This window comes from Podarcis erhardii, assembly GCF_964252035.2.
Source record: "Podarcis erhardii genome assembly, chromosome: 16".
Lineage (NCBI taxonomy): Eukaryota > Metazoa > Chordata > Lepidosauria > Squamata > Lacertidae > Podarcis > Podarcis erhardii.
The window spans coordinates 17,572,407-17,597,073 of NC_138514.1; the positions used below are offsets into that span (position 1 = coordinate 17,572,407).

The 24,667-nt window shown below is 45.4% G+C and overlaps 1 protein-coding gene across 1 annotated transcript in view; it reads right to left on the reverse strand.

The window, feature by feature from the left end:
* Positions 1–1,206: 1,206 nt before the first annotated feature.
* Positions 1,207–24,667, reverse strand: part of LOC309331067 (uncharacterized protein) — a 63,505-nt gene continuing 40,044 nt past the window's right edge. Inside the window, exons 17-34 of the mRNA XM_081843050.1 lie at positions 22,248–22,410; positions 20,512–20,626; positions 19,183–19,452; positions 18,287–18,427; positions 17,313–17,561; positions 16,353–16,556; positions 15,631–15,798; positions 14,860–15,009; positions 14,545–14,724; positions 13,961–14,174; positions 12,146–12,229; positions 11,828–11,950; positions 11,131–11,285; positions 10,067–10,153; positions 8,069–8,215; positions 5,372–5,566; positions 4,362–4,483; positions 1,207–1,852 (exon numbers count right to left, since the gene is read on the reverse strand). Coding sequence (XP_081699176.1) covers positions 1,609–1,852; positions 4,362–4,483; positions 5,372–5,566; positions 8,069–8,215; positions 10,067–10,153; positions 11,131–11,285; positions 11,828–11,950; positions 12,146–12,229; positions 13,961–14,174; positions 14,545–14,724; positions 14,860–15,009; positions 15,631–15,798; positions 16,353–16,556; positions 17,313–17,561; positions 18,287–18,427; positions 19,183–19,452; positions 20,512–20,626; positions 22,248–22,410 — 3,011 coding nt within the window. The 3' untranslated portion in view covers positions 1,207–1,608. The remainder of the gene's footprint in view (positions 1,853–4,361; positions 4,484–5,371; positions 5,567–8,068; positions 8,216–10,066; positions 10,154–11,130; positions 11,286–11,827; positions 11,951–12,145; positions 12,230–13,960; positions 14,175–14,544; positions 14,725–14,859; positions 15,010–15,630; positions 15,799–16,352; positions 16,557–17,312; positions 17,562–18,286; positions 18,428–19,182; positions 19,453–20,511; positions 20,627–22,247; positions 22,411–24,667) is intronic.

The window sequence follows — 24,667 nt, forward strand, 5'->3', positions numbered from 1 at the left end:
GCAGGTAGGGCTGAGAATTCTCCATACTCCATACTTGGAGAGCTGGGCTGGTGCGATCCGTCTTACCAATACTGAGCTAGGTGGACTGATGGCCTCACTAGCTATAAGGCAGTTTCCCATGCTCAGTGTTTCCACCTGCAAATGGCAAAGGATGGGGTCTCCCTCCGATCTCCCTTTTAATCTCCGATTCCCGCTAAGCACAGATCCTCCAAGTGGCCCTATTTTCCAGGGACAGTCCCGAATTTACAGAAGCCACCCTGGTTTTGTGATTTGATCCTGGAATGCCCAGCTTTTCCTTAGGACGTCCCTATTTTCATCAGACAAATGTTGGAGAGCATGGAGCTGTGCAACCTTGTGAGCCAAGGAGTAACTATACAACTTTTAGAAGACCTCTGAAGGCAGCCCTGTATAGGGAAGTTTTTTTTTTTTTTTTAATGTTCAATCTTTTGTTACGTTTTTATATGTGTTGGAAGCCACCCAGAGTGGCTGGGGCAACTCAGTGAAATGTGCAGGGTATTATTATTATTATTATTATTATTATTATTATTATTATTATTATTATTATTTATTTATTATTTAGGATGCCCCTATTTTCATTGGAGAAATATTGTAGGGTATGTACGCATTGATCACTGCAGATGTTGAAAGTAGTCACGAAATTAAAAGTCACCTGCTCCTTGGGAGAAAGGCGATGGCAAACCTAGACAGCATCTTAAAAAGCAGAGACATCACCTTGCCAACAAAGGTCTGTATAGTTAAAGCCATGGTTTTCCCAGTCGTGATGTATGGAAGTGAGAGCTGGACCATAAAGAAGGCTGATCGCCGAAGAATTGATGCTTTTGAATTATGGTGCTGGAGGAGACTCTTGAGAGTCCCATGGACTGCAAGAAGATCAAACCTCTCCATTCTTAAGGAAATCAGCCCTGAGTGCTCATTGGAAGGACAGATCCTGAAGTTGAGGCTCCAATACTTTGGCCACCTCATGAGAAGAGAAAACTCCCTGGAAAAGACCCTGATGTTGGGAAAGACTGAGGGCACAAGGAGAAGGGGACAACAGAGGACGAGATGGTTGGATAGTGTTCTCGAGGCTACCAGCATGAGTTTGACCAAACTGCGGGAGGCAGTGGAAGACAGGAGTGCCTGGCGTGCTCTGGTTCATGGGGTCACGAAGAGTCGGACACGACTAAACAACTAAACAACAACAACAACAACATGTACGCATTGCCTTGGGAATGGTCTTTACCAGCCTTGCTGTGTTCATGTGGGCCTCGCCATAACTAACCAATTGTACTGAGAACTGGAATCCTTTGCTAATCATGTCCTGGCGACGGACTCTTGCCATCCTTGGCTTAAGCTGCAAGCTGACATTACACGACTCGTTGCAGATGTACATTGGGGTAGAGGGAGAGAAAACAGGCAGCTATGTCAAGTCAAGCATTTGGGGGCGATTAGGCATCTCCAATGCTATTTTTCTAGAAAAAAAGGATGCCGGAACTCACCATGAACCTCGCTCTCTAAAAATGGCAATGGTGCCCACCTGAGAGGCACAATCCTAACTTGTTGCCTCTTTCACTCCTGCCCCCATTGCTTTTCTAAGACTCCACGGATTCATTCCGGCCTCCCCTTTTTGGCTTCTGCCACTTTCCTTTCCAGGGTTTTTATTTCCTTCAGCAGAGAGTCTTTCTCCAAGCCGATGGCCTTGAGCTCATCAAACAGTGAAGCTCCATCATCTCCGCTCCTGGAGATGCACTCTTCCTCCTCTTGCAGGAGTGTCACCAGCTTCTCGTTGAGCACATCCAGCTTGTCTGCTGCTGCTTCAGGGGTGGTGTGGGGGTAACTGCTGGCCTGTGAGCTAAGGAAAGGGAGGAAGGGTCAGGTCAGGCCTTATGATGATCTCTGGCCAAGCGAGCAGCCCGATAAAGCAGCGAAGACTCTCCATCAGTTTTATACAAGTTTATTTGAAAGAAAAACACATTCAGAACATGGCAATCTGCCTGCTCTCATTAATCTAGTTGCTCAGTCTGACTCATTGTTCCTTCCCCAACAGGAAGAACGCCAAAATCCCACCTTTCATCTCCTTCCCTTCCGTTGCTCTCACAGCCTCTCTAATCTCCTCATTTTAGGACCGCAGGGCTGAGCTACCTCTTCCTCAGAAGACTCAGCCTCCAACACTGTCTTATCTGCTGGTTGCCTGGCGATGCCTTGACCTATGTCCAACTCCTCCTCCCCTTGGGAACTAACCAATTCTTCCTTGAAGAGGAGGGGCCCCAGGCTGTTCTCTCTAAAATCAGACAAACAACTCTCATCAACAGAGTCAGCCTCTTCCTCGCTAGGCTCAATTTCCGAGGCTGACTCTCCCGCTGTGCTGGGGGGGGGGCACGTTCCTGATAGGCCTTGGTGCATGCTGTGTAGTAATTGAACCCATATCCACACCCATACATTTAAAGCACATTTACAATACTTTTATAGTCATGGTTGCCCTCTAAAGAATCATGGGAATTGTAGTCCACCTCTTGCAGAGCTACAGTTTCCAACACTATTGACAAACTACAGTTCCCAGGAGTCTATGGGAAGCCACAAAATACAAATGTATGTTGTGGATGTGACTTCGGAGATTTATCTTCCCGACTTCATGCTTTCCTTTGGTTGCCGTTGCTCAGCTGCTCTCTTCCAGCCCTCAATACCTGCAACATTGGCCCACTTTCAAAGGTTGTTGTACAAATGACTGGGACACTGAATGCACTGACACATAACACTAAGCCATGGTTTGCTTTAAGCATTTTGTTCAGTGAACTATGGCTTGTCTCACAGATAAGCAACTTGGTAAGCATTGGAGATAGAGTGGACAAATGAACTATGGTTATGCAAGGAAGTCGTAGTAAGATATAATGCCAAACTATAGCTAAAATGGCAACAACAACTGTTTCACAATCCGCTGGGCTGGGTTTGGACATCTTCACAAAACCCAGTTTCGCTGAACAAACTAGACCTTCTGATTAGTTCCTGGATCTAATTCAAAGTGCAGGTTTTGACCTATAAAGCCTTAAGTGGCCCAGGACTGCAATACCTCAGGGACCACCTCTCTCCATATGAACCAACCCAGACACTGTAATCATATTGTGAGGCCCTTCTTCATGTGCCTCTTCCACGAGAGGCCTGGAGGGTGGCAACATGAGAAAGGGCCTTTTCTGCAGTGGCTCCCAGTTTGTGGAATGCTGTCTCCAGAGAGGCTGACCTGGCACCTTCAATACATATCTTTGGGCGCCAGGTGAACTCTTCAACCAGGCCTTTAGTTGATTAAACAATCTATGGCCTTTTAAATGTCTTTTTTTTTGAGGGGTGGGGGCATTGTTTTGTCTTATTATGCTGTATATTTTGTGTTTTTATGTTTTGTTTTCATGTTTTCAGTCACCCTGTGATCTTCGGATGAAGGTCAGTATATGAATTTAATAAATAATGAAGGAAATAAATAAGAGGGACTGTAAACTTTTTCAGTACGCAATAACAGCAGCGAGAATATTGATGGCTCAAAAATGGAAACAAGATGAAGTACCAACTTTGGAAGAATGGAGAACAAAACTAACAGACTATGCAGAACTGGACAAATTAACTGGAAAAAATAGATTCCAAAGAGATCATAAGTTTCTAGAGGACTGGGGAAAATTCAGAGAATATTTGAAAAATGTATGTGAGGAACACACAACGCTAGTGTGTTTTAAAGAAGCTTTGTGAAAAAAATAAGGAATATTGCAAGAATGTAAATGAGGATAGAAAAATTTTATTTAAAGGCGATGTTAAAATTAAGGAATGTGAAGATAGAAATTTAACTACGGATGATTGTCAGAGGAGTTGAGGGAGGTCCAATAAGTTAAAATATGTGAAAATTTGTATGATTGGAGATTTTATGGAAAAAATTAATAAAAAATTTAATAATAATAAAAAAAGAATTTAATAAATAATGACAATAATAATGCATGCAACATCTGAAGCACTTGAGAAAAGCGCCGCAGCCTCGGGCTGCTGGTTCTGGGATTCCAGACGGAGCAAGGTACAAAGTGCATAGTTTCAGAGTGGCAAAGTGGGAAATGTGTTGCACGGCCACAGAGCAAGACCTCATATAAGCTGAAAGCCAGCAGGACAGGGTCGTGATGGAGGCAATTCAGTTCTTTTACTACAGCCAATATGGTGCCTTCCTGATGTTCCTGTTGGATTCCAACACCCATCAGCTTTAGCCAGCATGCCCAATGGTCAAGGATGATGGGGTTTGCAACCCAGCAATGTCTGGAGGGCCCCAGGCTGACTACCCACCTGTTTTCAGTACATTGTCATCAACCACCACTTGTGACTTGGACCACTCTCACCTTGTCGATGGGAGAATCTCCTGGCCGCTGGGCAAGATGTGGGAATAATATTCCTTCTTCTTTCCGGGCAGTTTGCTTCTGAGCGAGTCGTCAAAATCCACATCGAGCAAGAGGCTCTCATGCTTGCAAAGAAAGGCAAGGTGACCATTAATGAATTTGCTTCTCTAGCGTTGCATCCAGGGGGTTAGGTGACCTTTGGTGGACCTTCCAACCCTAGAATTCGACAAAGCAGCAGGTGCTATTGGGGACATCTGCAGGGGTTATGCAGGCAGGTGGGAACTTCTGTGCTGGTTGCATGTCAAGGACAGAGAGCCATGGCCATCTATTGTTGAACTACAACCTCCATCATCCCTGACTGACCTGTCGGGTACTGATGGGAGTTGGAGTTCAACTACAGCAACTGCAGGGCAATAAGTCTCCCACCTTCTGTTTTGTAGCTTTGCTAGATATTAGTGGCTTTGTATGTGACTTTTGCTTGTTAATACTTTGTGATCATTTAAAAGTAGTATGCTGACCTGCTGCTTTAGGGATGGCACAGAAAACTGGGGCGGGGAAAGGGGGGAATGGAATATCCTGGAAAAGGACACAGCTAGCTGGAAGCTTGAACAGGAATTGCTCCATGCTGCAGCATACCGTATTTTTCCATCTATAAGACATCCCCATGTAAAAGACGCCCCCTATTTTGGGGGACTCAGATTTAAGAAAATGGGGGGAGATGTATCCATGTATAAGACGCCTCCTAAGTTTTGACATTAGTGTTTAGGAGAAAAAAACATAGACTTATACACAAAAAAATATGGTATATATATATTTTGCAAACCCGCCCCTTGCAAATTCATAAACATATAGTGAAGCTGTCCAGGGCTATTCCAGCCTTCTTCAATCTTGACTGAGAAGCAACCGGTCTTTCTCTCTGGGGTGGCACAAGGGACCCTGGGAAGGGGTGGAGAGTGGACTGGTGTGTGTGTGTGTGTGTGTGTGTGTGTGTGTGTGTGTGTGTGAAGAATTACCTCCTCCTCTAAATCTTCAGAAGGCTTCACTTTGGCATCCAAGAGCCCTGAGAGGAGATTGATTTTCTCATCTGCCATCCCCTCTCCCTTCAGAAAAGCCTCGTTAATCATCATTGCAGCGGATTTACTGTCCTCCAGAACTGCTGATGTCTGAAGCCTGAGAGAGAACATTTCACCCAGGCAAGCCTTGAGTGCCTTAGATGCAATGATAAATAATATAGTTAATATATAAATATATATATATATATTGCACCTTCTCCTTAAGTATGCTTAATGCACATTATTTCAAGGTAGCAAAAATTAAGAGAAATATGAAGGAAGGGTAGGGGGAAAGAAGAAAAATTATCAGAATAACTTTTCAGATGAGTTCACGGCAAGCTGAATCTGTTGGTCTCAAAGAATCCCTTGGAGCTATTTTCATGGTGCAGGCAAGTCACTCATTGGAGCATAGCAGAGCTGGAAGCAAATTCCTGGATGTACTTCTAGTTGCCTGGAAAATTAACCCAGACACCTCATTGGGTCCAGGTTGATTACAGCACTTAAATTCTGCTGAATCAATGGCACATCATCAACGTGACCAATCTCAGTAGTGGGCTTGCGGATTTCAAACGTTTTGCTCCTTGGCTGAGCTGGGCTGGAACCTGGTCCAGGTCAGGGACCAGAGGACAGTGGCAGAGGAAGTGCAGATATTTTAAAGTGTTTAAAAATAATAATTCAGGTGGCTGGCACCGAAAGGCACTGTGAATTGTGGCGCAGGCTAAAGGGAATGTGCACAACAGAGTATGTAAAAGCAGCCCCTACATCTTCCACTGCTGGGCATAATAGGTGAATAAAGATCCAAGCAGCTTCTGCAGAAGAGACACACACAATCCATTTTCACTCATCATGGATGTTCTACTGTGTGCACAGAGCACACTATAACCCCTGGGTGTGATGCATATACCTCAGAGATATTGTGGGTTTGGCTCCACTGCAATGAACTGAATATTGCAATACATTGGACGCTCGGGTTGCAAACATGATCCGTGCGGGATGCACGTTCGCAACCCACAGCGGAGCATCTGTGCACGTGCGAGTTGCAATTCGGCGCTTCTGCGCATGCACAAAACGCGATTTAGTGCTTCTGCACATGCGCGACTGCCGAAACCTGGAAGTGACCTGTTCCAGTACTTCCGGGGTTTGGCGGGTGTGTAACCTGAAAAAATGCAACCTGAGGTGGCTGTGACCTGAGACATGACTGTAGAGTGAGTCTCACACATTTTTGTGTTTCCCAATGCATATAAAAGTTATGTTTACACTTTACTGTAGTCTATAGGGGTGGAAAGGGAAAAACCTGGCTACAGATCCACTGGAGAAGAGGACTAGTAGGGGGGAGGGGCGGGGTGTGTGTGGACCCACGACACAAGGCATGCAACCTGCAGCTGCACCCACGTCCTTGTAAGAAGCTGTATCTGCAAACTACAATATAGCGAAACACAATAAAATGAGGTGTGCCTGTACAGGCCTGGCAGGGCCCAGATTAACAGCGACCCTGCTTGGTTTTCTGAATTCCTCTCTCTGCTTATTGAATGAAACATGGAGAGGGGCTAGGAAGGAAGCAGCACACCAAAATCCTTGCTGATTTTCATACAGATGCACATAGAAATTGTTGGAACTTTGGGTGCAATTCAGCTTGCTGGGAGGGGTTTGCATGCGTGAAGACCCCAAACCATCCCTGCGACTATCCCTGCAATGACTTTTCTTTATCTCTCCGATGTTTAGACTGATATGTCTTAGGTTGCATCCTGTTTATAGCTTCCAGCTCCTCCTCCCATTCTTTCTCTGGACCTCAAGACAAGAGGTCATCTTGGATCTATCTTCTGAGAACAAAGGGGCAAGCATGACTGCTTTGCTTCTCCAAACAGACAGTCAGCTAGAGCTATAGATTTTTTTCCTATCCAGAATGTACTTCCTTTAATAAACACAAACTTCCTTATTTTATACAAAGTGTCAATCTGAATACTGTTCAACTGAGGGTGCGCTCCAAGTAAAGGATTCATTTAACTAATATTAACTTCTGCTGCATATAAACTATATATATTAACAGAAATGACACACTGACCCTGGGCACAGCAGCTCAGCAGTATAGTTATGTGCGGTTCTGGTCCCTGTTTTCTTTGCGTGGGTCCAGGGAACACTTTTACTAGCTTCTCCATGACAGGAATTAACAGATGGATGCCACATTGCTCTTTCCCAGTCTGCTCACACCTGGAGTCTCACCCAGGAGGCCGCCAACCTTTAACTAGTAAAGGTAAAGGGGCCCCTGACCATTAGGTTCAGTCGTAACTGACTCTGAGGTTGCGGCGCTCATCTCGCTTTATTGGCTGAGGGAGCCGACATACAGCTTCCGGCTCATGTGGCCAGCATGACTAAGCCGCTTCTGGCGAACCAGAGCAGCGCACAGAAATGCCGTTTACCTTCCCGCCGGAGCGGAACCTATTTATCTACTTGCACTTTGATGTGCTTCCGAACTGTTAGGTTGGCAGGAGCAGGGACCGAGCAACGGGAGCTCACCCTGCACGGGGATTCGAACCATGACCTTCTGATCGGCAAGTCCTAGGCTCTGTGGTTTAACCCACAGTGCCACCTGCGTCCCAACCTTTAACTACCATGCCCTTTAAGTGTCCACGGATTTACACGGTTATGACTGCTTTGTACCTGGTAAAAGAGCCTCCGAAAAGCTGGACTGGAATCCTGGCTGAGGTCTTCGGCAGCGATGTGAGCCAGGCAGTGCACGAGAAGCAGGATAAAACTGCCCACACAACTCAGGCACTCCCTTAGAATGAACAGTTTGTTGCCAGAGGTCTAAGGAAGGTGAAAAGACAACATTTAAATAAATAGATAAATACTGAACACATGAGAAAAACTGAGGACTGATGCTTTTAGCTCCAGGTCCTTCGCCTTCAGGCTTCTGATACTTATAAAGTTCTCCAATCTTCTGTGCCCCCCCCCTCTCTCCTTTCACAGAATTCATAAGAAGAGCCTGATTCAAAGATCCATCTGGCTCAGTGCTCTCTCCTCCCAGTGGCCAACCAGATGCCCATTATGGGAAACCTGCATGCAGGAGGCGGCAACAATAGCACTGTCTCACCGGTGTCCCCCGGTGACTGGTTTTCAGAGGCACACTGTCCCTAATAGCAGAGGAGGTGTCAGGCACTGGACTGAAGAGGAATGGTGGGAGCTGCACTCCCCCCTTTCTGAACCTTCCTAATGGCAGAAGGACAGAATTGATTTAGAACAGTGGTTTGCAGAGGGGCATAGTCCAGAGGGGAAAAGCTGGGAAATACTGGGTGAGGAACAGCTAGAAGAGGAAACAGCAGGAGAGAGGCACTGTCTTTAGAATGCTTTCCTGACTTCCCTTCACCTAAGACTAGATGGGCTATGAGAGTGATAGAACAAAAAGTGCAGCGGCAACAAGCTCAGATTACCCAACTGTGGCGTTTGCCCTCCTAGGTGTGTGACATCATACTGGGTTCATAAGGAAAGGGTTAACTAATTGTAAAATGACTAATCAATGGGAACCCAAGAGGCAGAGTTAACTGTGTATAAGGTTTAAGCACAGAGGTTTTTCTTCTTTTTTTTGAGAGCGAGTTAGAGTTAGGGTGGTTGAGAAGACAGTCTGGAGTTAGAAGAGACAGAGAGGATAGGTCTGTGGGTTGGGCTAGTCGGGTGTGTGTGTGAGAGAGAGAATTTGTTAAGAGGAGTCAGTCAAACAGTTGAGATAGTCAGTCAGAAGGTATTAGGAAGGTATAGGCCAGTAAAGAAACTAAAGTTAAGATACTGACAGGACTATTATCTGAGAAACCATAAACTTGTTAATGTTTATAAAATAAACTTGTTTATTTGGTTCACTTTTAACAACTGACTGGACCCAGTGTTTTACCCGAGAGTAACTGGTTGGTGGCAGCGGGTAAGTGATAACAGTGGTGACACAGGGATCAATAGACCATTAAACGTCCGGGTACCCTGTGTGATCGCCACACCAACGTAGGAGTGGGGATGGAGAGGGTGTACCTTTACCGGGAGCAATGCCCTTTTTTAGAGAGAGATGCATTCCTTTGTCTCTCGCTGTGATTATTAAATAACTTACCTGGTAAGAACACTCCTTTCATTTGATCTGCTTATTTACTGCCACCAGGAGAGGAATCCGATTCCCCAAAGCCTGATAGGAGAACACCACCACTACAACTACCAACCAGTGATATCACCCAGGGATTTTCTAATACCTTTTTAAAGCTTTCTAAGTTGCTGGCTAACATTACCTCTAGTGGGAGTGAATTCCATACTTTAAGGAGTGGAGAAACTTTTTGGTGCTGGGACCTGCACCCTGTATTTGGTCCCATCCTGCCTTTGACGGGTGGGCAGAACAACCCACATGTCAACTACAGTATATCAATAATGTGACACCACATGATTGACAGGCCAGTTGTCCCTCCCACATGTCAAAATTCATTGTGGGATGCTTCCAAGTGTCTGGCAGCTAGAGTCCCATGGCCAGATAGAGAGGCTTGGACACTTATCCTTTGGGTCTGAGGTTCCCCACACCTGCCCTAGATGGTCTGACATGATATAAGGAAGGTCCAGACATTCATTTACGTGGGACATTTGTTCTTTGTTTTGTTTTGGAGAAGATTCCCCTCTGTCAAGAGGACGTACCTGATAATGGAAAGAGTTCCGGAAGGCGTTTCCTGGTGTGTTGCTGGAGGGAATGCTGGAAGCAACACACAGATCAATCTCTGGTGCCTAACATTGAAAGAAAACAATCTGCTATGGATATGTTTGCCTCTCTGGTGCACTGTACGTCCAAAGCACAAGCCATATCTGATCAAAATTTAGAATAAGACTGCCACTTTCTCAAATACAAAACATCCTTCACATTCAATCTGCCTGTTCTTTAATTACAGACATGAAATCAAACCACTTTGCTCAATGTTTTGGAGGGCTAATTTGGCCATTTCTTTGGGGGAGGTTTTCCATTGTTGCAATACATCCCAGAGGGGCTGAAGCTCACAGAACTTCCAGACGAAAAGGAATAAAGTATTTAGGGAGAGAGTGATGTGAACTGGGAGCCACGTGGAGTGATGGACAGCTAAGACAGCCTTCGCCTTCCCGGTGCTACAGATGTTGTTGGACTCCAGCTCTCAGCAGAACCAGCAGCCAGCATGGGCAATGGTCAGGGATGAAGGGCATTGTAGTCAAACAACATCGGGAGGGCACTATGTTTGTGAAGGCTGTGTTAAGAGAAGAAATACTGTCTCTCAGTGCTTTAAATGAATAGCACCACTGTTGCTCTTTTCTTGCTTTTGGAATTCTTGGTGTGGGGCAGCACAAAAGTAGCATGAGTAGAAGACAGTATTACAGTGGTACCTCAGGTTAAAGACGCTTCAGGTTACAGACTCAGCTAACCCAGAAATAGTACCTTGGGTTAAGAACTTTGTTTCAGGATGAGAACAGAAATTGCACAATGGCGACAGCAGGAGGCCCCATTAGCTAAAGTGGTACCTCAGGTTAAAAACAGTTTCAGGTTAAGAACGGACCTCCAGAATGAATTAAGTTCTTAACCCGAGGTACCACTATATTCCTCTGCATATGTTCCAGTCCACAGCCATTAAAACTCAATCTTTTTTTCAAGATTCTGCTCAGATTGCTGGGTTCCATGCAAAGCGTACCATTGTGCACTCCATGGGACTGTTTCCCTGAAAAACCTTGTGAACACTTACGCCAATATGAGGCCTGAGGAATTTCAGGATCACCATTCCGTATTGGTACACGACAAATTCCCTTGCAGAAAGGGTTGATGTGAGCAGAGGGACAAGATCTCTGGATTTAGGGACCATCTGAGTGTCCATTATATCCTGAAAAGAATTTACTTTATCTGCAAGGAAAAACAAACATGAACCAAAATACATTTGTTCTCTTGGGTATTTCATTTTAATTACTTTTGCTTGTTTGTACAATATAGGCTGGTGCATTTCAAAGTCCCTCAATTAAAGCAACAGAGACAAAAATAAATACTGCTTTTAAGGATAAAAGGATGCATATCAAGTGTTCATGAATTACTTGACTTGTACTGATGTGTCAATTCTTAAAAGAATTTGGGATGGTTTGAGAAGGAAGTGGGCAGCAGAGAGGAGAAGGAGAAGGCCATAGAGATAAGACACAAGAATAAACGGGGTGTAGCTATATTGTGTGTGTGTGTGAGAGAGAGAGAGAGAGAGACAGAGAGACAGAGAGACAGACAGACAGAGGGGTGGGGGGATAGAGAGCAAGAACAGCTGTTATATCTTCAAAGGCAATGAACCAAGGCCCCAATCAAGCTGTTGATCCAGTAGCCTCCCTCCAGAAAAGAACCTGTCCATGGTGCTGAAGCCTTTGCCTACTGAAAGCAGAACAGAGAGTGCAATGCAAAGGAATTACCATATTCCGGACGATGGACGTCCAGCAGTCCAATTGCTGCTGCACACTTTTGGATTTGGCAATTCACATCCTTCAGAAGAGCAAGGAGCTTGGAAGATGTCACACCACCAGATCCATTGCTATCTACACAAACAGGAAGAGAATTCACATTGCTTGTTGGCAGGTGTTTTTTTTTGGCCAAGTTTGGCTACTCACAGGGCGCATTTCATAACTAACATGCAATATAGCTCATTCAGGAGTGCACAGGAGCCTTCAATCCTTTGCAAAAGTAAGACATAGCACCAGATGATGTGACAACAATCACTTTGGAAGCCTTACCAGACAGAAGAGCTGTGAACCGAGGATTCAGCAGGGTGGTTCGTAAACTCACTAGGAGTTCAGTTTGCTTCAAGACCTTGATATCTGCAAGGGAAGAGCATTGATTTTAGAATGCTGTATTATTTTACTGTTGTTAGCCGCTCTGAGCCCGGCTTCGGCTGGGAAGGGCCGGATATAAATAAATTATTATTATTATTATTATTTATTATTAATCTAGCTAGTGTGATCTAAGACAAAGAATGGTGTAGACACATTCATATCCCTGTCTGTGGGGTGGGAGAGAAAATAGTTCATTTCTCTTCTTAATGCAACTATCCTTGAGATTCACACTCCTCCAAACTTGATGATGCCATTTCCCAATCAAAAACAGCATCCAAAAAGCTTGTGTAAGGCTGATCTCACGCGAAAAGCATGTACATATATATATTAGGAAAAAACTGTCAGGGGAAGAGCTGTAGCTTACTAGTAGAGCACTGGTTTTGCATACAGAAAATCCCAAATTCAATCCCAGCATCTCAATGTATTGCTGGAAATACTTCTTGCCTGAAATCCTGGATAGCTGCCGCCTGTCAGTGTAGGTAATACTAAGCTAAACAGCTACTTATGTTGCTAAAAAATGTGCCTGAAAATGCACTTGTATTTTTGTGCAGATTTTTTGCTGGATAATTTGCATACTGATGCATAAACGAGGTGAACTGAACTTGAGAAAGGAAAAACTGGGAGAAACCGAAATTGAGAAATTGAGAGTGAGAGAAAGTAGTTCTGGATACGGCTCAGCATGCTGCTCTGGAAATGGCTATGACCCCATGGGATTTGTTGACCAACGCCACATTTACACCATACATTCAAATAGACATGACTTCCCCAAAGAATTATGGGAGCTGTAGTTTGCTAAGGGTGCCGAGAGTTGCTAGGAGGTACCTAGGCCTTTGGTGCCTAGCGATGGTTTTCCCAGTAGTGATGTATGGAAGTGAGAGCTGGACCATAAAGAAGGCTGATCGCCAAAGAATTGATGCTTTTGAATTATGGTGCTAGAGGAGACTCTTGAGAGTCCCATGGACTGCAAGAAGATCAAACCTCTCCATTCTTAAGGAAATCAGCCCTGAGTGCTCATTGGAAGGACAGATCCTGAAGTTGAGGCTCCAATACTTTGGCCACCTCATGAGAAGAGAAGACTCCCTGGAAAAGACCCTGACGTTAGGAAAGATGGAGGGCACAAGGAGAAGGGGACGACAGAGGACGAGATGGCTGGACAGTGTTCTCGAAGCTACCAGCATGAGTTTGACCAAACTGCGGGAGGCAGTGGAAGACAGAAGTGCCTGGCGTGCTCTGGTCCATGGGGTCACGAAGAGTCGGACACGACTAAACAACTAAACAACAACAACAACCTAGTTGTTTCAGAGAGCTGCAATTTCCAGAGATCCCTGAGGGGTTCTTTTTAAACCTCTCTGGAAATTGTAGCTGGGACGGCGATGACGACTAGATACCTCTTAGCAACTCTCAGCACCCTTAGCAAACTACAGCTCCCATAATTCTCTTTAAACAGCCATGGCTGTTAAAGTGGTATAATAGGGTTTAAAATGCATGGCATTAACATGGCCCAAGTAAACAAACCTCAGATGGGGCTATTGGTCTGAGACAGCAACCCCGAAATCATCAGCTTTGCTAGCAACCAACGAAGGTCTCTCCATTTATGTGATTGAAGCCTCAGCTTCCATCACTGAGTGTCGCTCACTTTATTTTGAAAGTGCTCACTGGGCCATGGATGAGTGACAAGGCTGGTTTAACTTTCTGTTAGCAGCCAAGGAGACTTACTTTCTGCCAAGAGGGAGAGAACTCTGTCTTCAGCCAGGCTGGGTTGGTTTTGTCCCGGCAAAGAGGCAGCTTCAGAAGTCAGAGAATTTCCGTCTTCTTGACCTGAGTATTTTCTCCTTTGATCTTTCTCCATCCTCCCTCTGAGCTTGTGCACATCTTGGCGAAACGCCTTGTCCAAGAAGGTCACCGTCTCATCATGTTCTCTGATCAGTTTCTAACAAGAAGAAGGGTTAAGCACTGAGTTGCTGTCTGCATTCCCTCTAAATATCTGTAAGTCCTGACCCTCCACTTCCTGGAGTCCAGCTGGGGCAGGCGAGGGGCATTTCTGCATAATGCTCTGAGCCTCTTTAATAGACCTCACAATACTGGAAACTCCAGAAGCCAGGAACTACAGTTTCTCCTTCAGTGACAGAGCTACATTTTGTGTGTGTAGAAGTCATGCAGGGGTGCTAACTTGAAAAAATATATTGGAGTGCCCAGGTAAGCCCCGCCCCACATAATCGATCACATGACATGGTGCACGAACACCATTTGAATGACAATGTTCATTCACTTTGGAGAAGGGCCAGCCCTCCTGCTCCCACCTGCTTTGAACACTTCTTCATTTCCCCTCTTTCCAGCTGATCCTCCAGTTTGGCTTTCTCTTCCAATATTTGCTCCTGGTAAGATTCCTCCAGCTCCACCAACCGAGCTTCTTGGGAATCCACCCATTTCTCTTTTCCTTTTCCTCCTTTGCCTTTTTTTTCTAGAGGAGGACTTTCACTCTGCAGGGCAGAAAGAAACCATGACTTTTAATTAATTTTTTTTAAGAAACAAGAAGTGATTAACTTCTTCTCATTTGGCAATCTCATTTGAATCTTCTCTGCAGAAAACCAATGGCTTCCATTGGCAAATCCTACCTGGGGTGGACTGGGATTGCTTGAGGTTCCCTCTTTTGCCTTCTGCCTGCCCAGCAGGTAAGTTCTCAGCTGCTCTGCCAGCTCTCTGGTTTTCTGCTTCCTGAAGTCCTGCAGTCCACTAGCTATCTGGCGAGCATCCTCCAGGCGCTGCTGTTTGAAGGCCGCATTGAAACAGCAAGAGAGAAAGACAGGATATAGGCAGTGGTTAGGTTAGCAGAGGAGTCAGCAAAAATAGTCACTGTTAATGTAGGGCTTGTGAGTCTTTGCAGGTCAGTGGGCACACTTGGAATATTGAGGAAAGGCTGTGAGCAGCATTCAAAATGGCTACCATGAGGCATAACACAAATTGGCTGCTTTGGGAGGTAGCAGAGGACAAGCCAGTGCAAACAGGAATTGAGCTGCAACAGCAAACCTTCTACAGTGGTACCTCGGCTTACAGACGCTTCAGGTTACAGACTCCGCTAACCCAGAAATAGTACCTCGGGTTAAGCACTTTGCTTCAGGATGAAAACAGAAGTTGCGCAGCAGTGGGAGGCCCCATTAGCTAAAGTGGTACCTCAATTTAAGAACAGTTTCAGGTTAAGAACGGACCTCCAGAACGAATTAAGTTCTTAACCCAAGGTACCACTGTAATGGTTTTTAGATATATATATTTTACTGTTTTTGCTTTCTTTTTTGTTTCTAAAGTGTCTGCTTGCTACCCTGGGCTGCTTGGGGAGGAAGAACAGGATGTAATTTCAATGCATCATAATAATGTCAGTTCATTGTCACCTTGTCTGAGGAGTGAGCCTTCAGCATTTGGACCGTCTCTTGAAATTGCCTCTCCCTCAACTGCAGCATCCGGGCCGTGTGTTGCAGCTCCAGCATGGAGTCCTCATACTCCTTTTTCCCCTTCAGCAGCTGAGCAATGCCCTTCATCTCTTCATCCACAAGCAGCTCCTGAAACACAGAAAGGCCCAGATTCAATACGATCAAGGCCACCCTCTTTTATTTTGTTTAAAAAGAGCAATAGAAGAGCTTTGCTGTGTGCATTCAATCTAGCATAGAATCTTGCCTTCAACTGTGCTCAGCCTCTGGGAAGCTGACAAGCAAACAGAACTCCCCTGCTTTCTGCTGCCCTGCAACTGACATTCAAAGGTACCTGCTTGGTGCCAGGTTACCTGAAAGATCACCTTCTCCCATACGTACCTACCTGAACCATAAGATCCCCTGCTCTGGGTGCCCCCCGCTGAATCAAATGAGGGACAGGGCCTTCCCAGTGGCTGCCCCCTGGCTGAAATGTATGGGAGTTGTAGTCCAAAACAATTGGAGAGCAAAAGGCTGCTGAAGGCTGGCTGAAGCTAAATATAAGAGAGCTTTACATCCTGTCAATCTTCCAGCACTCAGAGTAGCTGACCTGTAGTATCTGCACAATGCTGCAATTTTGACAGCCATTCTTCTCTACTATCAAAAATATCTTAGAGACGTCCATTGGCAGGAACACATGTCCCTACCTCCTGAGCAAGGTCTTCTGTGGAGCTCTCATCGCCTGGTGTTCTGGGGCCTGCTTTTTGAAGCCTTGAGATACCTTCTGATACCAAGACTGTTTGCCGTAGATGCCTCTGAGTCAGGAGAAAATACGCCAATTGTTCAGCAGCCGCGGGGCCTGGGGTCTGCTTGGCCACCTCCTGAATCGCTTCCATTTCTTTGGCCTCCAGCTGGAGGAAACATTGAGAAACCCTTGTAGAACCATTTTTAAAAGGATGAAGGGAAGAGTGGATGAAAGGCAAGTGTGGATAATCGCAGATTCATACCATTGCATGCAGACCTTATGCATGCAGAGTCGGTGTTCTACCTCTAGCTGTTGCCTTTTCCTGATACGTTACAGATGAATCCTGAGTTTGGGGCACTGTCAGGGACCATGCTGAGGAGGGTGGGAGCCTCCCCCCTGCTCCAGATCAGGATCCTGAATTTTCTCAGGAGCAGTGGGACAGTATAGATTTGGAGCAGTGGTTTGCAGAGGGACAGAGTTCAGAAGACAAAAGTTAGGAAGAACTGGGTAGTGAATAGCTGGGAGAAAAAGAACTGGGGGAGAGAGAGAGAGAGAGAGAGAGAGAGAGAGAGAGAGAGAGAACAGAGTCCGGTTCGCTGGAAAGTGTCCAGCCGATCAGTCCAAGGTCAAGGAGATTAGATAAAGTAGCTCCACAGAAGGCACAGTGGTTGCGAGATCAGATTGCAAGACGAGGAAGTGACTCGGGTGACTTGGGGTGGAGTGGGTGGAAACCTTAACTGGGAGCACCTTCACTCCAAGAATGGACTCTGTTCTTTTGCTGTGATCATTAAAATCTCTTTAAATGGCAAGAGAACTACTTTGTTCTGCTTATCCACAGCCAAAGGGAGGGAGGAAGCTGTTTCCCCAAAGCCTGACAGCCACATCTGGATGCAGCCAGGCCAATGTAGCACAGTTTCTGTACCTTTTCCTCTATCTGTGCTTGCAGTTCCGTTTGGATCAGTGCCTGTAGCTTCCTCAGCTCAGCTTCATCCATTTCTTTGAAAGAGACAAGTATTTCCCCTTCCTTAGAGGACTTTTGGAGAAAGCTCATCACTCTCTCCACCTGATGTTGCTCAGCTGACTGGGACACCTCACGGGCTACCATTTCCCCTGCAGCTGTGTAGCATAAGTTATCCAGAACCTGTAATACGTCTTCCGGACAGCTCCATCTCTTAGGGCAGAAGGTAGAGAAATTCACACCAATGTTAGCAGTGGCATCACCATGGGAGGAGCTGCAACCGAGCAAAGTTAGAACAACTCATGAAGATAGTGCATGCAGGATATAAAGGTAAAGGTAAAGGGACCCCTGACCATTAGGTCCAGTCGTGACCGACTCTGGGGTTGCGGTGCTCATCTCGCTCTATTGGCCGAGGGAGACGGCGTACAGCTTCCGGGTCATGTGGCCAGCATGACTAAGCCGCTTCTGGCGAACCACAGCAGCGCATGGAAACGCTGTTTACCTTCCCGCCGGAGCGGTACCTATTTATCTACTTGCACTTTGACGTGCTTTCAAACTGCTAGGTTGGCAGGAGCAGGGACCGAGCAATGGGAGCTCACCCCATCGCGGGGATTCGAACCACCAACCTTCTGATCGGCAAGTCCTAGGCTCTGTGGTTTAACCCACAGTGCCACTCACGTCCCTATACAGGATATAGTTACCCATTAAAAGTAGAACTGATGCGGAGTAACATAGGAAGCTGTCTTGGCCTGAGTCAGACACTTGGTCCATCTAGCTCAGTATTCTCTACACTGGCAGGCAGCCAGATTTTCAGAGAAGGTTCCCTCCCAGCCCTATTTGGAGCTGTCGACCATTGAACCTGGGACCTTCTGCATGCAAGGCAGGTGTTCTGTCACTGAGCTATGGTCCTTCCTCTGAAACAAGAGGCTGGGCTGTACCTGGAGATGGTTGTAACAATCCAGAACTCTGTGTATCCACATTTGCTTCATAGCTTCTTGCTTCACTATCTTGCTTGCCGTGGCTCGCAGTTTCTGAGCCACTGAGCCTCTGCCCAGCTTGCTCTCCAAAGTTTGAGTTTCCTGCAGAGCAAAAGATAACATTGCTGTAAGGGCATTGTTTTTTCCAGGGGGGATGATGATGATGATGATGATGATGATGATGATGATGATAATGATAATAATTTTTATTATTTATACCCTGCCCATCTGGCTGGCCTTCGGCAGCCACTCTGGGTGGCTTCCAATATATATAAAAACATATTTTTTAGTTTAGACGTCATCCTTGGGGTCCCCACCAAGCCTGTGCTTTTGTCCCCCTGGAATGGGGTTTCTGCAAAGAATAAAGGACTGCTAAAGTGGTCAAACCAATCTCTTTGCTAAGTTGATGATTCCAGCCAAGTCTGTAAGGGATCTGCCTTGTTTTGTGAAGTGTGGTCCAAATTGGACCTTTCCCCTACTGTTGGCTGGAGGTGGTGTTATCAAGCTCTGTGGGCCAATGAAGGAGAACAAAGAACTGGCAGCCTAGAACGTTGGGTTGAGAAGTAGAGGCACTGAGGCTTGTCTTGCTGTCTGTGCTGGATCTAGAGCTACAACAATGGGAAACCCAGTAGGGATGCGTATTTGTTTATATATGTGCTCTATAGCTAAGCTATGGCCCTTTCCCCAAAGTCTCTGTACCTTTCCCTCTCCCCATAATATCCATGCACCGATCGAACCCAACCCACCTCTCTGCCAAATGCATCCACTCCAGCCTGTCATTGAATAACACAGGTTACAGAGAGAGGGAATGAAGACAGGAGTCTGCAAAGCACAGGACTCCGGGAGTTGCAACTCACACTGTTTGCTTTTCCAAGGCCTAATCTAGAGGGGGCCCCTGCTTTTTGCAGGTCGGCACCCAGAGACGCAAGATTTTGCAGGATTTCTTCCAGAGAGAATAAAGCCCCGTCTTTGAGGGTTCTTTCCTCAGGGCTGAGCCCGGCACATTTAATTTCTTCCCAGTGTTGCTGTCTAAGCTCTTCTTCAGCATGCTGGTGATACTCAGCCAGTTCCTTCAGGAGGCTGTCCCAATCGTTGGCCGCTCCCAAGTTATGCCTTTGTGTCGTTCCCTGGAAATATAGGGATATGGGAAGCACAGGGCAATAAGGTCAATTTCTCGATGCAAAGGGATCAAAGAACACAAAACGGATATTAAAAATGTCAACGTTCAGGTGGCAGTGGAAGAACCTTCTTCAGCCTTTGCTGCTAACCTGGAGAGGTCACTATCGCTCAACAAGACTCCAGTGTGAACTGGTAAATTAGACTTTATCAAAAAATTGGATTTCATGCTTTTAGGTTTCAGTAAAGACATTAGGATGTAGGGAGCTGCCTTATTCAGGGTCAGGCTATTGGGGTGGGGGAACCACCAGGGGTGGGGAATAATGATAATAATGATAATAATTTATTTATACCCCACCCATCTGGCTGGGTTTCTCCAGCCACTCTGAGCGGCTCCTAACAGAATATTAGAAATACAATAAAACATCAAACATTAAAAACTTCCCTAAGGGCTGCCTTCAGATGTCCTCTAAAAGTCAGGTAGTTGTTTATTTCCTTGACATCTGATGGGAGGGTGCCACTACCAAGAAGGCCCTCTGCCTGGTTCCCTGTAACCTCACTTCTTGCGGAGAGGGAACTGCCAGAAGGCCCTCGGAACTGGACCTCAGTGTCTGGGCTGGACGATGGGGTGGAAACGCTCCTTCAGGTATACTGGGCTGAGGCCGTTTAGGGCTTTAAAGGTCAGCACCAACTCTTTGAATTGTGCTCGGAAATGAAGCTTTGTCTCTCCAGATCTTGTTGGACTCCAACTCCCATCAGCATGGCCCTTGGTCAAGGATAATAGAAGGTGGAGTCCTACAACATTTAGAGGACCACAGACTCCCAATGCCTTTTCCAGACTTTACACTGATTGACAGTTGTTCTCCAGGGTTCTTTTCCAAATCTACCTGGAGATATTAGGGATGGAACCATAGCACCATTTTTGATTCATGCAATCGTTTCAGATAATTGGATGCTGAGCATCAAGACCAATCATCCACCTTTAAAGATCTCATTTACTGGAGGACACTCCATAAAGCAAATTCTGTCTCTTGCCCATTGCCCCTCTCTGTGACAGACAGCTCTCTCACCAGGTCCTTTCTCAGCTTGGAGGATTCGCAAAAGCAAGAGATCATGCTGATTTCCTCAGCCATCAAGGACAGCTCAAGGTGCACCATCTCGCTGGCGTGCTTCTCCAAGAAAATCCTGCCCAAACAACAGCACAGGTGATGTCAAGGAGGTGCTGGCAGATTTATAAGCTGCCGTGTGAGAAAGAGATGAATTGATTGTCCTGTTGCTGAAAGAATGGCAGGAAGAGGCGGGAGCTGTCATGAGCCCCAAGGGGCTGCTGGGATCAGATGTTGATTGAAAGGCAGTCTTTCTTTTCATTTTTGCATCAGTGTGTTGGAGATGTGAAACAGAAGGTACATTCTATCATATGTGGTGGGATTGTAAGAAGGTAAAATCCTACTGGGAAATGATATATAATGAATTGAAGAAAATGTTAAAAATAACTTTTGTAAAAAAAAACAGAAGCCTTTTTATTAGGTATTTTAGGTCAAAACATACCAAAAGAAATGAGGACTTTATTTATGTATGCCACTACAGCAGCAAGAATGTTGATTGCACAAAATTGGAAGATTGGAGAAATACCAACTAAAGAACAATGGCAAGAGAAATTGATGAACTATGCAGAACTAGCAAAATGACAGAAAGACTAAGAGAAAAAGACAACAGAGACTTTGAAAAAAGAGTGGGAACCATTCATATTATATTTGCAGAAACAAAGAAAGTCAATAGACTTGATGGCAGGATTTAAATAAACACCCACATTATTAGCATCAGAAAATGTTTAGAAGATAGTGAAATAGGATATTGTATTTAATTTTATTTTCATGTTTTTAGGTTTGATGTTATGTTATTAATAACTTTTTCTGTTGAGAGATGGCAAAGTGGGTGAAAATAGAAACAAAACAGAAGCGCAAGTTGGGGAAGTCTTGGAGGGTAGGGAGGGAGCAATATATAGTAAATGTTAAGAATTTGAGATGTATGTAATGAATGAAAAAGAAAATGAATAAAAATTTAAAAAGAAAAAGAAAAAAGAAGAAAGGCACTGATGCAGGAGGAGGAAGGAGCAAAAGGAGGAGGCTGAATGGTGGGAATGTGGACTGGAGAAGGAATGAATCTTCCCTGTCTCTCCTGACTTCAGCCGCTTTGGAAGAGGAAGCATGGGGGCTGGTTCTCCCCCCTGATATTATGCAGAGCAAAGAGCCTTAGTGGAGGCTGGGGAGGACTTGGAACTGCCGGGGGGGGGAGCAGAACCTCCTCTGATCATAAAATCGCAGAGTTGGAAGAGACCACTAGGATCATCTACCCCCTGCAATGCAGGAAACTTTTGCCCAATGCAGGGCTTGAACCCACAACCCTGATATTAAGTCTCATCCTCTACCATTTGAGCTGTCCCATAGCTTAAGAGCCCCATGATTCTAAACACTATGAATGCCAAGAAGAAAAAGCATCATAACCACAATCCCATGAAGAATGAAGACAGCACAGAGCTGTAGTAACCCGTAAGCTCCTTCCCAGCCTTCCGATTGGCTTGAGCGGTGTGTTGGCTCCTCCCTAAAAGAAACTGCCTATCCTATGGCCTTTCAGGGATGAGCTCTCCCTGTTTTGCACAGCTGTTATGTATCATGCTTGTGCAGAAGAGGGGAAATCTTAGGGTTATGCCAATGGCAAGAGTGTCATTAGAGGGTATCCCAAGGCCCCCAGCCCCCAGGTGTTTTGTGCTGGGCCCTGGAGTTTGAGGAAAACCCATGCATCTCACCTGGTCTGGATTTCTTGCAACAACTGGGATCTGCTTGGTGTAGACCAAGAAGGTGGCACAGGCGAGAGGGTTGCCGCAGCAAGAGCCATTTCCTGCCTCGTTTCGGTCCGGAACGCTTCGCCGGCAGCTTCAGACACCTTCAGAGTGCTTCTGGAGGAGTAGCCTATAGGAGGAATGAGAGGTGTCAAAGGAATGCTTCTTTTGAAGGCTTATCAAATTCACCATTTCTCTAGGAGGGGAAGCACTGCATAGAGCAGGGTGTCTGCAAACAAACGTGGAGCAGCTTGGCAGTGGCGTTAAGTGAGACAGCTGCCCTAAGCCAAAGAAGCGACGGCTTTCAGGTCCAAAAGGCTGATATTCTAAAAGACCAGCAAGGACCTTTTCCAACCTGAGGGCCACATTTCCTTCTGAGGGCCACTGGTGGTTGGGGCCAGAGGTAAAAGCGAGCAGACCAATAAGGGTGAATTTGACCTTGGAACAGTAGGCTGGTTTCCACTTACACTCAAACATTCCTCTCTATCCTCTGTCCAAGCAAGCAAGAGTTCAAGCAAGACACATTCCAGCTGGGCAAGGAGGAAGAAAAGCAGGGCCAGGATGGAGTGTGACCTGGGAAGTAAAGCCCCAAGGGCCACAAAGAGAGGCCCAGAGGGCCTGAGGACCTATGTTTTATTCCTGGTCTAAAATTGGATAATGGGGATGGAAAAGGCAACAGATGCATAGCTGTCAACTTTTCCCTTTTCTTGTGAGGAATCCTATTTGGAATAAGGGATTTTCCCTTTTAAAAAAGGGAAATGTTGACAGCTATGAAGTAGTCCATGGCATGGGCTGAGGCTTAATTAGATCAGCTGGTGACTTAGCTGAGAGGCTGAGGGCCCAATCTGTGGTGGCATTTCTACCTTTGCATAGCTGCTATCTTGAAAAATAAACTACTAGTGCCAATGGTTGTTTCAGCAAATTGCAACCGTGGTGGGGACAAAGGGTTAAATACTCCTCCTTTCCAAACAGAGCCGGTCCTACTATTAGGTAGAGGAGGGAGAGCTGCCTCAGATATCCAATGCCGGGGGGGGGGTAGCTGCCCCTCAGTCCCTGGAACTAAGCTGCTCTGGGACTCCTAAGCTGGCCTGGTGCCCACAGAAGAGATAGGGTATGTTTTTTCCATTGCCAGTGCAGATGCAAGATTCAACAGCCAGCTGCGTTGGGTTCTGTATGTGGAACCAGTGGAGGGGGTAAAAAGGAACAACATGCGAGAGGAAATGTGTGGTTTTTACCCTGCCTGCTATTAATTACGTTAATGCAGTTCTGGTAGTTTTTAAATAACCACCAACTATTTGCTGACAAATCTTAAAGGCTTTTGGGATTCTTCCCAGCTTGAACTGGATCCCCCCCACCCCCTAGTCTTCAGTCCAAAGATACGGACAAGTGACAAGACTTTGTACATTTAAAAGAAAGTTTGAGAAACTATGGGGGTTCTATTTTATTTATTTTTAATGGTAGGACATTTAAGGCTGAAGCCAGATCACTGCTGTTTAACAGAAGCCAGAAGGCAGAGCAGGCAGTCTGGACTGGGGAGAAGTTGTGTTTTGTTTGCACGTTAATGGGAAATGACCTAATATGCACATTTTGAACCAATCTGTGCACCGCAGGAGAATTCAGCTTCAAAATGCCCACTTCTTCAAATGTTACAATGCAGTTCTAAAAAATAACCCTGATGCATATATTAGGGGGAAGAGTGCATAAAAATGTACCACAATGAAAACAACATTAAAATGCATTATACTGAGGCATCTAATCATAAGCCTGCATGTTTATCAAAGCTTCTATATATTTCAATCAAGGCTTGTATTTAAAAATGAGCTTAAAAAAAAGGATTTTCAAATGTTTCATGCCAGGCAAAAGACCAGCTGCCTAAAAGAACCTTGGCAAGATGTTTTTCCTCCTAAGACAAGAAGGGCCCCATTGATTTATAGTAGAAAAACAATTCTCAAAGTCATAAAAAAGGGAGAATTACATATGCTGCCCCAAGGCTGAGAAAACACCATTAGGAATGGGGAAAGATAATACTAATGTGCCTCCCAGTAAAATGAGCCAGATCTTCTTTCTAAGGTTGAAAGGCCAGGAGCAAATGGAAGGAAAAACATTTAGCTAGAAAGAAAGAGAGCATTTTTGGGGAAGTCTCTTCTAAAGCTGTTTCTTAAACTGAGAGAGTTAAAAAAGGTTAAAATGTGTTAAATGTTGGAAAGGCAACTGGCTTGGCAGAAGAAGCAGCTTCTTCCTATTTTATTTTGAGGCTGGAGAGGAGGGGGAAAGGGGGAGGTGCAAACTGAAGAGGCTTCTTTTAAAAGCTGTGTTTTATTGAGTTCCTTCCTTTTCACTTTGAGAAGCTTTATTCTTTTAAGAGGCTACCTATGATAAATGTATGA